Source organism: Carassius gibelio, chromosome B18 (genome assembly GCF_023724105.1).
Source record: "Carassius gibelio isolate Cgi1373 ecotype wild population from Czech Republic chromosome B18, carGib1.2-hapl.c, whole genome shotgun sequence".
Taxonomy (NCBI): Eukaryota; Metazoa; Chordata; class Actinopteri; order Cypriniformes; family Cyprinidae; genus Carassius; species Carassius gibelio.
The window spans coordinates 12,539,576-12,556,782 of record NC_068413.1 but is presented as its reverse complement, the minus strand read 5'-3'; the positions used below and the strand labels follow the sequence as shown (position 1 = coordinate 12,556,782).

The following is a 17,207-nucleotide window of genomic DNA, read 5'->3' as shown; positions in this document are numbered from 1 at the left end:
TCCATATCATTAGCAGTCAAATTATTAACAGATTATTAGTTTGCATGTAAACAATGATTCACGGGGCAACTATTCAGTTAAAAGAGCAACCTGAAATTTCAAAGAATTGCTAATTAGACTTTTAATTCCGGTGATTCCCATTGATCAGCTGTAAAACCTTTGACTGAAAATTTACGTTACGCATACTGTCCCAAGCTCTGTAACAAAATGAGTTGTCTTGGATGCATATGGCTTGCCAAGTCCTTACAGTAAATCTTAATCCAGAATAAATAACTCATGCCTGAAGACTTGCTACTAAGGGTGAATTGTTTTGGTTTGCAATTCAAACTCTGATCGCTTACAATTCCAGAAAGAGTAAAAAAAAAAAAAAAAAAAAAAAAAAAACACTGCAAAAGCGAAAGGCTGTGATATTGTTAGTTTGAGGGAAAATGGATTCCAAATGCAAATGAGTGTGGTATTAGAGGTGGGCTGAGAAAGAAAAGTGACTTCAGGTTTATGGAATCTTATTTCTTTCTCCCAACTCATTTTCTCTAGATATGAAGAGTTATGGAGTAGTTTAGACTGTAGCCTAAACTTATACAGTGGGACTATGAAAGAACTAAGAACATTGTATAGAATTTGTGTCCCTTTGCAAATGACCTATTAAGTGCAGTAACGAAATAATGATGAAATAGTATTGCACATGGAGACTCTACCATTTGATCTCACATACAAACTGTAAACTATTGGCTTTTTTTCATCAGTTTCTCCTTCTAGTGCAGTAATTAGGACAGGCTCTCAGGTTTGTACAGTCATGTGTGATTTCCAGGCTTGGAAAAGTCAACGAAATAAGTGATACATTTAAAAATTCATGGAAATTTCTATAGGGGATTGAAATGGTTTTAGTTCTGCTCTGCTTTAAAATATTTAATTGCCTAGATGATGGTTTTTGTAGAATAAAACGTGCTGAACGTCACCTTGATAAAATCAGTGTGTTTGTTTTATTGGAGACATGTACACTTATAATATGACTAGAAAAGGTAATGAGAAAGAAATGGAAATTGCAGGACTCTCTTTGCATTAATATAGGATATACAGAATCTCTTCATAGGAGTCAAAGGAATTGTTATAAGAGTAATAGTAATTCAAATCCTATGCTTTCCTCCTCAGCCCAAGATCACTAAATTTTAGCTCTGTTTGGCTGGTCTTTTTCAGTTCTTCCACATTTTTCTTTGGTCGAAAAATAAACAACATACCCAGACAAATAATAAACTTCTGCCCTAATGAGCATTTGTTCTTCTCTTTGTCTTTCAGAGGGATGCCAAAGGCCAGTATTTGTTCGACCTCATCTGCCACCATCTAAACCTGCTGGAGAAGGACTATTTTGGCATTAGATATGTCGATCCGGATAAGCAACGGGTGAGTGTCCCACCATGTGGCTTGCCTAGAACAGTCCAAGGTCAACGGTATTACAGAGCACCAATTCATCATCTCAGCATTCGTGTCCACAGCCTTTTTATTAGGAGAAAGCTGCATCTGTCAGGATACTTAAAGTGCCTTTCATTTCTTAGAGCGTATTGGTTGTGAATGTGATGGCTAATAAGTGATGAATTAATGTGTGTTATGGGAGGGCTGTGTTTGTATTGATCCTGCACCAGTCAGACTGACTTTGAGGGTCATTCTGGAGTAATCAGAAAGTGTCACTGAAAGAGACAGAAGTGATGATTGATGGAATTAACTTGAACTCTAGGACAGGTTTGAAAACTGTAAATCGTTTGAGGGCAGGCCCTCAGACCATTATGTTGCTTAGATTAATAGTTTTTGCTTTAAAGGGCCAGTTTACACAAAAATAAATATCTCATTATTTATGTCATGTACTGTATCTGCAATAATCAAAGCGAGAGCATGTTCTCCATGCTCTCCAAGTTTTCTGAAGGCATATGAGGAACAGACTAACCTTCCAGTGGCCATAAACTGTGTTTCATGCATATAATCAATATATCAGTATGTGTAAACATACAGAATTGCCACTTTTGCCTCCAAAATGTAAATATCAAATTAATCTAATTTTAGAAATAGAGGCACTAGAATAGTATTAATATATACAGTGATTGTATATTTTTGTGTGAAAAGACTTGCTAAAACATCTGTATTTAAAAAAAATAAAATAACATATATATATATATATATATATATATATATATATATATATATATATATATATATATATTAGGGGTGCTCCGATCACGATCGGCCGATCGTTATGCGCATCTCGTCAGTAAAGCCGGTTTTCTAATCAGCGGTTAATTCCATCAGGTGCTTGATTTCACATAGAGCAGCTGTTACTACAAAGAGCCGTTGTTAATAGAGAAGATGCGCGAATCCACTTCATTTTCAGCGTTTTTTGGCGCATCTTCTCCGTTAACAACGGCTCTGTGTAGTAACAGCTGCTCTATGTGAAATCACGCACCTGATAGAATTAACGGCTGATTAGAGAACCGCCTTTACTGACGAGATGCGCATTAACGATTGGCCGATCGTGATCGGAGCACCTCTAATATATATATATATATATATATATAGTATTGTTATATAATATCTTAATGTTTATTCATATTTTAAATGAACTTATTTTTAATTCTTATTTATTTCTTCTAATATTTATTTATTTAATTTTATATTTATATCAATATTCTATTTTAGTTCAGCTTTATTTCAATGAACAGGAATTATTTTAGTTGTTTTAGTTAACAGTAACAACATTGCTTCATATGTTATTATTTTAACAAAAAAATAATAATATTACAGCAAATGTTACAGCAATTTTAATACTTAAATTTATTTTATATCAGTTAGGTGCCAAGGCAAATTTTCTACTTTTCTAATGTAGGTTTATGTTTTTCATCTAATATTTGTTCATTTTATCAATAGTTATATAATCAAATATGTTATTTCAGCTTTATATCAATTAGTTAATTTTTATGGCTTTAGTTAACAATAGCAACACTGTTTCAAGTGTTAAAAATACATTTTTTACTAGCAAATTATTAAATGTTTATATATTTGGAAATGTGAAACATTAAAATATATTAAATTGATATTAAAAAATGTTAACGATTCTAGATGAACATTCTGTATAGCTCCTGTAAGGAAACACTGTCCATCTCTAGAATTACAGATCTGTGCTGATCTGTGTTCACTAAGTGCAAACCTGACAGCGCACAAGCTTTACGTCCACATTGAGTCTTTTTGACTGACCCCATTTGGGAGCTTTGCACATTGAGTGACATAAATAATAATGAGGGCATCTAGCTGATGCTGTAGACGACACACTGGGACAACCTTCGCATCTACTGAGTGCCCACAATTCCCTTTAGTATATTCCTAGTTGGCCAAATATGGCACAGATTGGCTGACAGACCAAAAAGCTTTCAAATCACTATAATCTGAAATCGAATCTAGCCAGATGCTATTTCTAGACATTAGCCTACTGTCACAAAGACCCAAATATACCCTTATTCCCAAATCCAATGGATAAGTTTGGCTGGTTTGGCTTATCTGTGGCTGCACACAATAGCAGTGATAGAATCTCAGCATGACGTCGAAGATGTGCTAATGTTTCGCTCCGGAGAAGAAAGAAATGAGATGAAATGATTAATACATCTCCCCTGCCCCCATCTCACACTCATACTGATATAAAATCTCTGTACATCTACCCACACTGACCACCTGCTCCTGTGTAATTATGTGTTAGATGAAATATAGATGTAATACGTGTGTACATGTGCTCTGTCAGTATACGTTTGTGAATGTGTATGTGTGAGTGTGGAAATAAAACTCTCTCCTCTGTTGTTTTAGCATTGGCTGGAGGTCACCAAGTCAATTTCTAAGCAGATGAAATGTAAGTATCATCAGTCAGATCTTATTTATAGTGTGCTAGCTGCCATAATGGAGCAATTACGAACAAGAGCACTATGGTGACTGTAATGAAGCATGCTAATGGGATTCATGCGTGCTATACATTTAGAAATGGTGCGATCTCAAATAGGAGCTGTCATTTGATGTGATGATGTTGTTCTGACATTCAATGGGTCTGGAAACCTTGTGTTAAACTTTTATATTAGCATCCAGTCCAACACACAGTTTTGTAGTTATTATTTTAGTCTTTGGTATGAACAGGCCTTTACTCAACACCCACTTTGTATGGTTCTGATCTCAAACAAACCACTGCAAAAACAACTTTCTTAAGGATTGTTTTTTCCATCCTTGAAGCAAGATACATCTACCTGTGAAGCAAAACTGCGTAAGATAAGGTTTGTTTTCACATAATTGTAGAATGTACAAAAAAAAAAAAAAGTTTCCACATTTAATTGCACTTGCTACTTAAAAGTAAAAACACAACACATTTCATAGCCTTCGAAATAGATAGCTGAAATCGTGAAACAATGAAAAGAAAGTTTACTTTCATTATAAACAAGCACTCTGTTTAATCATAATGTTCCTGGCTTCACAAGATGTGGAACTGTAATCTGTTGAAAGTTTTTGAATGTTAAATTCAACAACAGCAGGTTTTATAATTGTTTGACATGCATGATTTGTACTTTGGGGTCCGATTGAAACTATAAGGCATAAACGAACGGTGAAAATTTAGTTTTAGTATTAGTTCTCCAAAATATATTTAAATTACAGTAAAAAATTACTGTATACAAAGTGCAATATATCTTAAATTTCTTTTTTTCCCTTATCCCACTGATAGATTGTTTCCTGATATTTAAATTATAAACATCTCAAAATTGTGTTAGATCTATGTTTAAACACCAGGAAAAATTTGTCACTGGGATAAAAAATTAAACTTAATTCAGCACACATTCTCTGAAAACAAGTATATTACATATTCATATATTGCAGAATAGCGTGATGCAATCTTGCTTCTCAAGTAAACTTGTTTTTAAAGATGTTTTAATTAGGGTGTTACAGTAGACATTGTGTAAATGTATTACATTAAGGCAGCAAGTTCTCAACCATGTTAATTTTCTCCACACAGCACAACCTCCATTTACCATGTGTCTGCGGGTAAAGTTCTACCCACCAGATCCTGCTGCTCTAAAAGAGGAGATCACCAGGTATGAGCTGCCACAATGAAAGGATTCTGCTTTTTGCATTCAGTACCTAAGTCACATGATTAAATGGCACCTGATTACAGAGCTGGCTTAGTTTCTCACATAAAAAGATAGGAATTCTTTAAGCGTAGGCCTAAAGCACTGCTTTGATTAAGCATTACAAACCAGACAACAACAAATGTTTGGCAGCACCAGAAAGCCATGCAACTTTGCTTTATACTGGCTTTGAAACATTGTGCTTCTTTTTGCCCATTATGGCCAGTTTGCTTTAGAGTGCTGCATTGATGATGTACTTTTGTTAGCCAGCCTATTAATTAATGACACACTAATTACCTTGCCCAAAAATCCAAAAGGATTTTTCCATTGGCTTTTGGATTATTGCAGAAAATAAGCTTTGTGATTGCTAGATCTATGTCTCTAAGCCAGAAATATTAGATCCAGTCCCAGACACCAGATCTTGTCTGATATCCTAAACAACTAGACAGAACATACTAAGTGATTTTTGTCTGAGGTCCACTTGTAATGTCATCAAGATTTTTTACATGGAAAAAACAGAATAGGCTATTTTTCGTCCTGTTTTGACCCTCATTGAAATGCTCTGTTGGAATAGGCTTGGCGGATTTTAGATTCGTAAGTAAACACCCACTGCTATGATTGGCTAATAGTTGTGTATGTTTGACAGCCTACATTACTTTCAACATTACTTTCGGATCCAAAATACTGTTGGTACAGCATCGTCTTTCAGTTTCAATATTTTTTAAATTCTGCGTCAAATTGTACCTTGTTTGTAAATGAATCCACAGTTAAATTTAGTTAACAAAGGACCACATTTTTAATGTGTTTTGATTAAAAATAATTATTTCTTAATGTTGGGATCAGAAGATAGTAGGGGTGTAACGGTATGCAAAAATCACGGGTTCGGTACCTACCTCGGTTTTAAAGTCACGGTTCGGTTCATTTTCGGTACAGTAAGGGAAAGAAATGCAAACATTAAACTGCAGGTTGTTTATTACTATAAACTTTTTTAACAATTTTTAATAAAATATAATAAAATATATAACGTTATTTAATTAATAAAAAAAGAATAGGAAATAAAATACTGCTGCAAAGTTCTCCACTAAATAAAATACTCTCAGTCTCAAACCAATATCACAAAATATAATGAAAAATATAAATAAATAACTATGATTACAGTGCAGCATTACCAATCCCAGATTGTAGGCCTGCTCATATTAAAAAAAAAAAAAAAAAAAAAAAAAATATATATATATATATATATATATATATATATATATATATATATACAACAGTTTCAGTTTTTTAGACCTGCTCAGATTCCGTTATTGCTTTGGCCCGATCGGAATTAAGAGCAAAGGTCTGTTTAAATGTTGACGGCAGCTGCATTTGAATTACGGTCATTTTTTTCCTAGTTGTAGTGATGTTCACACTCGCATGATGCCTTTTGAAAAGTTTAGAATCAGCTGCAGGGTAGGATTTGCGCTGAACACGGAGACTTCCGCCACTTAATATGTTCGTGTGGAAACACGAAAATGTACCTATGTTCTGCACACAAAATATTGCATTTGGTCATTCGGTGCACACGTGCACTGTACCGAAAGCCCTGTACCGAAACTGTCCTGTACAAATACACTTACCATTACACCTCTAGAAGATAGGCAATGCAAAGACTGTTTTTCTACAACTTGGCACTAGGGATGTAACGATTAACCACAAGACGGTTAAAAATCGATTAAAATATGTGACGATTCAAATCGGTTGAGATGCTAAACAAATCTCAATTCAATTAGTTATAGAAGTTTATATACATGTATATGTCTGAGGGGAACTTACTGTCTTTAAAAAAGTTTAGATTATATTTTTACTAGAGATGTTCCGATACCCTTTTTCTCTTCCCGATACCGATTCCGATACCTGGGCTCAGGGTATCGGCGGATACCGAGTACTGATCCGATACCTGGGTGTGTATCTGTATATACTGCTGTATATACAACTAGCCCTGTGTAAATTGCTAGAATTATTTTATGGTGTGCTTCAGACTGATCCCTTAATAAAACATGAATAAATACATGGTGAACTACTGTATTCATTACAGTATTTTTATTATCTGACATTAATTTGACAGTAATATTATTTATTTTCTTAAGCGAAAAAGAACTTCAAATGCAGCCAAAAATCTAACACCGCAAACTAAAAAAGGTATTTTAGTTTTACAATATAACTGTATAAAAAACTGCAACAAATAAGGAATATCTAGGAATATAAAAAATGATATATTAATCAGACAATCTCTTTACAACAAAACAAGTAAAAAACAAGCAACCGTCTAGGCATAATAATTATTATTAATAGAGACATATTATTATTACTACATAGAGACATAGCTAAATCTACTGTAGGCTACAACAGTAGTTTAATATATTGTCAATTTACTCATGTTAAACCAAACATTTATTTTAATGGGCTGCCATGAAGATCTTTGAGTGTCTGTGTTTATGATATGACAGTTTTCTCAAATGAAACGGTAAATTCTCATGAAGTGACTGTTTATGCGTTCGTGTCCTCATATAGTGACACACGGCAGAGACTACAAAACAGCGAGCTCCCGTGCATATGCGTCTCCCACAGAGATGTAGAATTTGCAGGAGTAATATTTAAATAGTATTTTGCAGTTTAATATTCACAGACACTAGTATATATTCGGCTACTGTCTGGAGCCCTGCGCTTTGACTAACACGGAAGCGACTGAACACAGCTGCGGGTACCGAATACACTCGGGAGTCGCTAACTACCAGTACTACAGAGACATACTGCTAACCACTGATCTATAATATAGAAGCGGCTTCACTGTTTGTTGGCAGTTTAGAACGGGATGAGCGATCCAGTCATTTATAAATCAGTGCTGCTAACGCGTTTTCATTTCTTCTTCACTGTTTTAAACGGGTTGCTTGTGGCAACACAGCACAACTTCCTGTGTTTGCAATGCATTCTGACCAGCGAAGAAGAACCGTGCAGCGATTAGGCAAAGCTAGCGGTCATAACTAGGTCTTGTTAAAGAAAATGGTATCGGATCGGTATATGGGTTCATGTACTCGCCGATGCCAGAATTTGTTTTGGTATCGGAGATATTTCCGATACTAGTATCAGAATCGGAACAACTCTAATTTTTTATTTTCATCTTGCGTCTGTATAATTCATATTAAAGTTCATAACTGCAGCACTGTTTTGTTTACAGCAGAAACCAAAGAAATGCTTTAAGCACCACCTACTGGCAGAGAGTGAATCTGCATCTCGTTTAGCTCGTCTGCTGTCTCTGTTTCATGCAGATATTTTTTTATGTATAGTTTTATAAAACTGAAGTCAAACCATTCTGTTTTTGCTTCAAATTTTGAAATTGAAAACTGCTCATGTTGCATGTCTGCAGCATATTTGTTTAGATCATGGTTAAATGCAGTGGGAGCCTCTCATTTTAAATGGAAAGAGCACAGACTAAACCTTATTTTGTTTATATGAAGAGATTTATTTTATTTGTGTTATTTATTTGGTATGGGGCTTGTTTAAAATTTTAATTTAGTTTTGTTATTTACATTTACATTACATAACAAATTTTGTCATTTAGCAGACACTTTTATCCAAAGCGACTTACAAATGAGGACAATAGAAGCAATCAAAACCAACAAAAGAGTAATAATATGCAGCTGCTATATTAGTATAGTACAGTGTTATATTTCAGTTTTTCGCAAAAAGCATTTTGTCCAAGCAATAATAAAAGGACACATTTAAATTCATAATTTGTCTTAAATCTCATTTTGTAAAACAAAATTGTGAATCGAATCCAATCGTGAATCAAATTGTGAGTCGAGTGAAACGTTAAATATAAAAAGATAAAGGGAATTTTGATTTCTCAGTTCATGGCCCCTTTAAAAAAATAAACATTATTATCTCTGTTATCTAGAACTATATCTTGCCAGTACTCTCAAGATTCAAAGCTGTTTCTCACTCACTGCTAAGGAATGATGTATGGTCAGTGACTCCTAACAGATTCCTCTGAATGATACATGATTAGCCTCTAGCAAGCAAAGTCTTGGCCAGCATCACAGTGTCTCTCTCCACCTCTTTCATCCCCTCTCGATCAGTCTGCAATGAGGTCACCCAGAAATTCACACACTCGACCTGAAACGAGATCTTTTGATACTGTGCTTCTTATAACCTAATGAGGGGCCGCATTAATGACAATGTGTGCATATAAGTAGCAGACATTAAATACTTTGACATATGGGCACTTCGCAGTGTGTTCAAGTATACATTGATGTGTGGAGTAAGGGGAGATGCTTGTGTTTACTGTACTGTGAAATTAAATGCTTGTGGGGAACGCAAAGTAATAACTCACGCTGAAATGAGAGGAGAAGCTGAAAAGAGACGTGAAACAAGAGGATGACATAGAGTTGAAGACAGGAAATTAGATGAGAAAGAGGCAGGTAGACAGAAGGAGCAGGAAGACTAATGAGGGAGATGGCTGAGAAATAGAGGGATTAAAGGACATCATTTGGAGTGAATGGAAGAATTAGCATAGTCCCTGTAAAAGAAAAAGTGATTCTGTCTCTGCACTAAGCTGCATATGATACTTTCATTCTTTAACATCACATCATGCATTGTAAGTTGTTATGTTGTATCTAAATGTTGGCTAATAATATATTTGAATGATATAATGCTTTACGTTTGACATATCAGCATCTTTCAACATACTGCATAAAACTTCATGTTAAACTTATTTTCATAATTATGTCTTAGTGAAGTCTTATAGAATAAAGTTGTTGGTAATTAATGCCTTTAAGAATTTTAGGCAGCAACAGATAAGCCTGTCTGAAATGATATGATATTCAGCTTTTTGAAGTCTTTGATTAAATCTTTAGTTTAAAATCTTGACATTTTAAAATTCTATTTTATATTTTTATGTGCTATACTGATATTTAATATCATTTATAAAATGTTTACCCTTTTCTTTACATTTTAAACTTACAAGCATAAAAATGTCACTTAATAATAACATCTGTCTATAATGTGATAATTTGGTATTATTATGTTTGTTAGTAATATATATCCATTTTCTGTGATTGTTGGATTATTGGAAAATAACTTGAGTAGAGTGCATATTCCACAGAGCAAAAACAAGCATCTCAGCCCAATATTTTGCCATTTAGCTGTTCCTATATTTGGCCTGCCCTTCTCCAGAACCAAATGACACTAACACGTAGACTGTGTTTCCTTAAATGGCAGATTACAGATAAAGAAGGAAGTCCATATGTAGGCCAGAAATTGACTGGTGGCTACAGAAAATGCCATTTAGCTGCTGTCACCTAGAGAGAATTCAGGGAACATATAATTGCATTTTTAGCTCCTATGGCCTCTTAAGTGAAAAGCTATTAGCTCTAGCTGGGCTGTCCTACTTTGAGAAGTTAAAGACAAGCATGTCGCTCTTTACTCATGGGACATCTGTTGCACTGAAGGTGAGAAGAGCCAAGTACCAGATTGGGACTGGATTGATTTATGAATAGAAAATGTGACACTGGTGCACGAGGAAGCTCTTGTCTTTATGTAACAGTGCCAAAAAGAAGTTTCTCGTCACATAAAGCAAACAGTAGAATGTCCTCTTTCCATTCCATTAAAATCTAATCTATGAGTTCTAAATGCATAATTATAAAAAGTAGCATCTGTTTTTAGAACATTATACCGCTGGGAGACAGATGTTAGGTCCAGGGACAAAGACCGTCTGGGTTTTGCAGTGTTTTTGACTGCTGAAGTATCTCTTTTCCCCAACCTGACAACTTTTGACACAGCAGTCTGCTTTAGGGCATCGCTTCCCAAAACAACAATCCTGTTCTCAATTCATTCCGGGAGCTCATAACCAAATCAAAGAGAAATAGTCAGCATGTTTTGAGAGCGAGTTGAATCCACATATTTTTTTTTTCTCCTACTGTGAAATTTCCCATTGCATCTCTGTGTTTGCCATGATCAGCCCTCATCATTATTACAGACAAATGGCTTAACATTTAACATTTTGTTTACATAGTCTTACTAAAATGTGAAGGATAATTGAATGCATTTGCATAAGGTATTTTCTCCTGGTTGCAGGTATCTCGTCTTCCTGCAGATCAAAAGAGATCTGTACCACGGTCGGCTCCTCTGCAAAACGTCTGATGCTGCCATGTTGGCAGCTTACATCTTACAAGGTAACGCAGAATAAACTTTAACCCTAGAATATCTATTATAAAATCTGCCTGATAACTACCGTTCAGAAGTTTGGGATTATTTTATTCAACAAGGATTCTTCGAGGTGTCCTGATGGATAGAAATGTATCATTGTTTTCACAGAAATATTAAGCAACCTAACTGTTTTCAACATTGATAATAATAAGAAACATTTGTAGAGCCATGAATAAGCATATTAAATGTTTTCTGAAGGATCATGTGACACTGAATACTGGAATAAAGACAGCTGAAAATTCAGTTACTTTAGCAGTAATTAATTACATTTTAAAACAAACTGCATATAGAAAACAATTATTTTAAATGGTAAATTACTGTATTTTTTGATCAATTAAATGCAACTTTCGCTCCAAACTTTAGAATAGTAGTGTATTATAATGTACTTCTATGGATACAAATTTACAATTTAATTAAAAATATTAATTTATTATTGAATCTTACTTTTTTTCTTCTTTTTTTTCACACTTTTCCCTGAAATTCCAACATTATTTCAAACCTAGAATAAATAAATGGATGAACTTTTATAGTCTACAGAGATTCGGTCACATGAGAAGGGAATATAGCGGCTCTGAGGGCAGGATGCACAGTAATGTTCTTTGACAGGTTGGTCAGGGGCATGTTTTGGACGACACTTTTGAATTAAAGATGAACTGTTCCATCACTTCAGTGCACAGAGCAATGGTCAGGACTTATGGATCCCAAGTGCAGAAGCTAACGACATATTGAAAATGCTATTATTTTATGCTAATCCACAAAACCTTACATCCTGCCTACAAAGAGAAAATATGGCTCCCAACACTTCTTCTCACAGAGGGTGTTCATTAAGACAACACGTCAACATGCCCACTTGTCATCTAAAATGCATCGGAGTAACACGGTTGCATGATGAAAGATTGATTTATGTGTCTGCTTTACTGCTGAGGTTGGACTCTATGAATGGTAGCATGATGAAAGATTGATTTTCATGACTACTTTGCAGCTGAGATTGGAGACTACGACCCAGGAAAGCATCCAGAGGGCTACAGCTCAAAGTTCCAGTTCTTCCCCAAGCACTCGGAGAAGCTGGAAAGAAGGATTGCAGAGATTCACAAGACCGAGTTAATGTATGTGTAACCTTTCCCCTGCTTTCTCTTTATGGAAATGTGATGTCTCTTAAGAATTCTCTTCTCTCAGCTTTTTGTATATATCTGTACGTTTCTGTTTTTCAGATTCTGTACATCAGATTGTCTTAGTGTTCGTGTCCTTAAATAATTCAGTTACTTCATTTAACATTTTTTCATCTTTATTCTGACATTTTACATTTTCAGTAGCACTAAGGTTAATTAGTTAAGGCATTGATTGTCATGAACTACAAACGAACAACTTTTTTTATTTTTTAAATCTAGGTTATATTTTATAAACATGCTATTGTTTATTATTAATTGATGTTCATATTTAATACATTACTGTTAATTTATTCAACTTAAAAAAGTTGCAGGATTGTAATTTGTCTTTAGAAGCAGTTGACTAATCTTATATGGGTGGAACATGAAAATAAGTCGTTGTGACATCTACACTTTGGAATTTAGGGTCACACCACTAGATGATCCACCAAACAGGAGCATGATTACTGCTGCCCTCTTGTGGTCTGACTGTTCTGTAACCAGAGCCGGCCCATCAGTCTTATTATGGAAACTATGTTGGAAATGTAGAGCGATGCTCCAAAATGATCCAGTAAATCAGTCCTTGAGTCTCAGTGTTAAGGGTCGCTTTTCTTCTTTGATTTGCATTGAAACACAAGCCAGGCTGTCTTGTTACATTAAGGTCTTGAATGTTAAATGGCCAGTGCTGAATAAAATATGAATTGGTAAGAGGTTTCCTGGAGTGATGATACTTGATGCGTCTGGTTTGTTTGCTTTAGTAGATTTTTTTATTTGGTGGCCGCTAATCAATGTGGTTCAAGTGTAAAGTGTCAAAATAGATGCATTTGTTCATATTCAAATGAGCATATTTAAAAAAAAATAAGCAGTTTTCCACTTTAAAGGATATGTTGACTACAAAACCACTGTAATGGGGATTCAGTCAATACCAATGGCACCAGTGTATTACTTCTGAAATGTAATTGGTGACTCTTGGAATATTGTGTTTTAATGCATTGTTTTGCAGAGGTCAAACTCCAGAAACAGCTGAGCTGAAGTTCCTGCAGAAAGCACAAATGCTTGAAACATATGGCGTGGATCCTCATCCGTGCAAGGTTAGACAACTCTATTAAAAATATATATATATTTAGTTTAATAACTTAGTTTCTGGTGAGAGATCAAATGATCAAAAGTGACAGTTAATACATTAATTATGTTACAAAGGATTTATATTTCAAATAATATACTGTTCTTTTGCTGTTCACAGTGTCCATCAAATTTTAAGCAGCACAAGTGTTTTCACCACTGATAGTAAGAAATGAAATCTTTGAGCAGCAAATCAGAATATTAGAATGATTTCTAAAAGATGATGTAATCTTGAAGGCTGAAAATCCAGCTTTGCCATCACAGGAATAAATTACATTTTAATATATATTAAATTAGAAACTGTTATTTAAAAATGTAATGGTATAGTGCACTATTTCAGGGTCTTTGTTGAAATAAATGGAGCCTTATTGAGCATAAGAGACTTGAGTTTCTTTAGTTCATGAATTTATAGTCCGTAGTGTTATATATTGCCATGTATAAAACCAATGATATATGTTTTGCTATTTTTAATTTCATTACATCTTTGCATATATTCTGCAGATTTATAGAAAATGAATGGGGAAATTGTAGCTTGAAACAAGGCCATTAAAATAGTGTACTAAGAAACTTACTCCCTACAGTGTTTTTTTTTTTTTTTTTTGTCTCCAGTTTGTGAAAGTAAAAGTCCTGAAGGTTCAGTTACGATGACTTCTATATTGTGCTGTATTGAGTCTTCTTGCTCAATTTCTGCTTGTTGAGAAATGAAGGTGATGTGGTCCTCCTCTGTTGTTGTTCATCACAGGATGTATCTGGTAACCCGGCTTTCCTCGCCTTCACCCCGTTCGGTTTTGTCGTGCTTCAAGGGAACAAAAGAGTCCATTTCCTCAAGTGGTGAGTGACTAATATTTGCCTCTTTTCCCTACTGAACTTCTATTGACGTCTTCGGGGTTGAGTAAACACAGACATGCATACATGCATGCATCGTGAAGCTGAAAATAATGAGTCATTCTAGCCTAGCGACGGGCTCTGGGTATACAAGTCACAGCTGGTTTTATTAGATTGTATTATACGTTCCCAGCCAAAAGGGCCAGACCATCTGCCTCTTTCTGAGCCGTTAGAGCAGACAGGTGTCCAATTATCCTTCACCAGCTCTCCATCCAGAGGGCATGTTTAAAGTCATCTGGACACAACAAGTACGTGAGGTCTGGCCATACAAAGAGAAGAGAAATGCATAAATACTGAGCCATTGTGCTGCCTGTCCTTTGTTTCAGTATCTCTGGGTTTTGTTGGTTCAATGTGGTTCAATCTGTAGTGCATGCGTTATTCAAACTTAAAGTAAGAGTGAAGAAAGAGTGCAATTGTGCAATCTATCTGTGAAACATAATATGGCAATTTAAAGTTTTTCATGACAAGGTGGCTTGTTCATTGTAATTAATTAAAATGAGATAATGTAATTCAGTTTGTAAAAAAATGTTCAACTAATTTGTTTGATTTAATGCATTTGTAATGAGATATACTAATACATATATTTTTCATATATGTATTAGTGAGTGTATGTATGTATGTATATATTAGGGCTGGGCAAGTTAATGTGTTATTATCGCGGTTTTTTATTATTATGAAAGTCGTTGTTCACTGGCTCTGAATACACATACTGACAAATCATGGGGCACAGGAGGGGATGCTCCCGATCAAATTATTTAGGCTAAGCATCAACAAGCTCATAATCATGATTTTATAAGTTCGAAATAGGAAGTTTCCAATAGCACATGAAGACAGCAGAGAAGCGCTCTCGCTCAACACAGTGGAGTGCATTGTTTTGTTAACTCTGTGGTATGGGATGTGGTAACACACGGCCCTCCCACAATATATTGCTGTACACATATATCACTTTTGCCACTAAGAAATATTCACGCAATCATGCAGCACGTATCACTCTGGTGCGGTTAGCGCTCACACTCACTGATCTATTAACTGAACCGTGCTCTTGCCCACCTCTTCCAACTGAGCCAAGGACTGCTAAATGAAGCGATCACACTAGTCAAACGAACCAGGCTTTGGGGGTCAAACACGCCCCGGCACGGTTAAGATTGTCTATTGTGATCACACCCTAATTATTGTCCCGCATCCCGCACACATGAGTCTCTACCCTCACATCAAGTTGTCCTGCACTGCTCTCTTTTGCGATGGGTCCCGCGATGCAGGTCTTTAAACGGAAGATGCCGGTTATAATGTTATGATCGAGGCTCTGGACTCTGACTGAGCATAACTTGTTTTCCTATAACTAACTATAAAATATTTTCTATAAAAACATTAATGTCCTGGCAGTGACAAATAGCTTGTTTTATATTTAATTTAATTACAGGAATGTTATAAGTTGAGATATAGGCTTCAATAAATATTTTAACTGCTACTGTATAAAAGGAACACTGCTGTAAAAAGCATGAAGCCCATAGTTATGACACATTATAAGGGTATTATTAAGGCATTATAATGAATGCATAGTGCATTATAAAAATAAAAAAAAACCTTATTAATATGATGTATCATCTCATGGATATTCATAAGAACAGTATTAATATATTATAATATTTACTTATTTGTGATTATAGCTTTTAAGAGTATGATAATTTATAACTCAATGAACATGTTGCATCAACTTTTACAATGGATTATACTTCTCATAGTTATAATTTATTATAAATACGGGCTTCATAGAAAGTGTTACCGAAGCACATTTTGTATAAAGTGTTTCCAAATATTACACTTTTATTTATATAGTAATTATAACTCAAGGCATTGATGTTTGAGTACAAAACCTCCACTGGCTCTGCACCCCTTTACCTAAATTAATTACTTCAGACTTATGTGCCCTCCATAGTGAACGTCGCTTGATTGTGCCATCCCAAAGAAGCACAAAGTCACTTTTACAGACTTTTAAATTAAATGTTCCCTCCTGGTGGAATGACCTGCCCAACTCATCTTCAAGAATCAGCTAAAAACACTCACTCACTATACTAATTCTATTATTTAAAAAAATGCCAAATAAAGAAAATTCTAGCTTTGTAATCTTTCTGTATTTTATCGGTTTTCTCTAACACACTAACTTGCTCTATTCTTTTTCTATTCTATTTGTTTTCATTGTATTTATTATATTATTTAAAAGCCCTTGCTACATGTACTGTGTTAAGCTAACTGAGACTTGTTATAGCACCTGTATATCATTTCTCTTTTGTTGATTTTCATTGCTTCCATTGTCCTCATTTGTAAGTGGCTTTGGATAAAAGCGTCTGCTAAATGACTAAATAAATAAATATAGCAGTAGGCCAACTTTTAAATGAAAAAAGTGCACAATACACTACATTTGAATGCATTATTAGTTTTGTGCATAACAATGCAATTAATTGTGATTAATCACAGACAATGTGGTGTCAATCAATAATATATATATATATATATATATATATATATATATATATATATATATATATATATATATATATATATATATATATATATATATATCTAAGAAGGTTCTGGTAACACAAGGTAACTACATGGGGTAGGGTTAGGTTTAAGGGTAGGTTCAGGGTTAGTACCTAGTTATTACATAGTTATT

At 34.7% G+C, this 17,207-nt stretch overlaps 1 protein-coding gene across 1 annotated transcript in view; it reads left to right on the top strand.

Moving 5' to 3' along the window:
• Positions 1–17,207, top strand: part of LOC127977729 (FERM domain-containing protein 5) — a 123,945-nt gene that overhangs the window by 84,678 nt on the left and 22,060 nt on the right. The window contains exons 2-8 of the mRNA XM_052582774.1: positions 1,294–1,398; positions 3,838–3,880; positions 5,024–5,102; positions 11,250–11,347; positions 12,364–12,487; positions 13,530–13,617; positions 14,391–14,479. Of these exons, the coding sequence (XP_052438734.1) occupies positions 1,294–1,398; positions 3,838–3,880; positions 5,024–5,102; positions 11,250–11,347; positions 12,364–12,487; positions 13,530–13,617; positions 14,391–14,479 (626 nt within the window). The remainder of the gene's footprint in view (positions 1–1,293; positions 1,399–3,837; positions 3,881–5,023; positions 5,103–11,249; positions 11,348–12,363; positions 12,488–13,529; positions 13,618–14,390; positions 14,480–17,207) is intronic.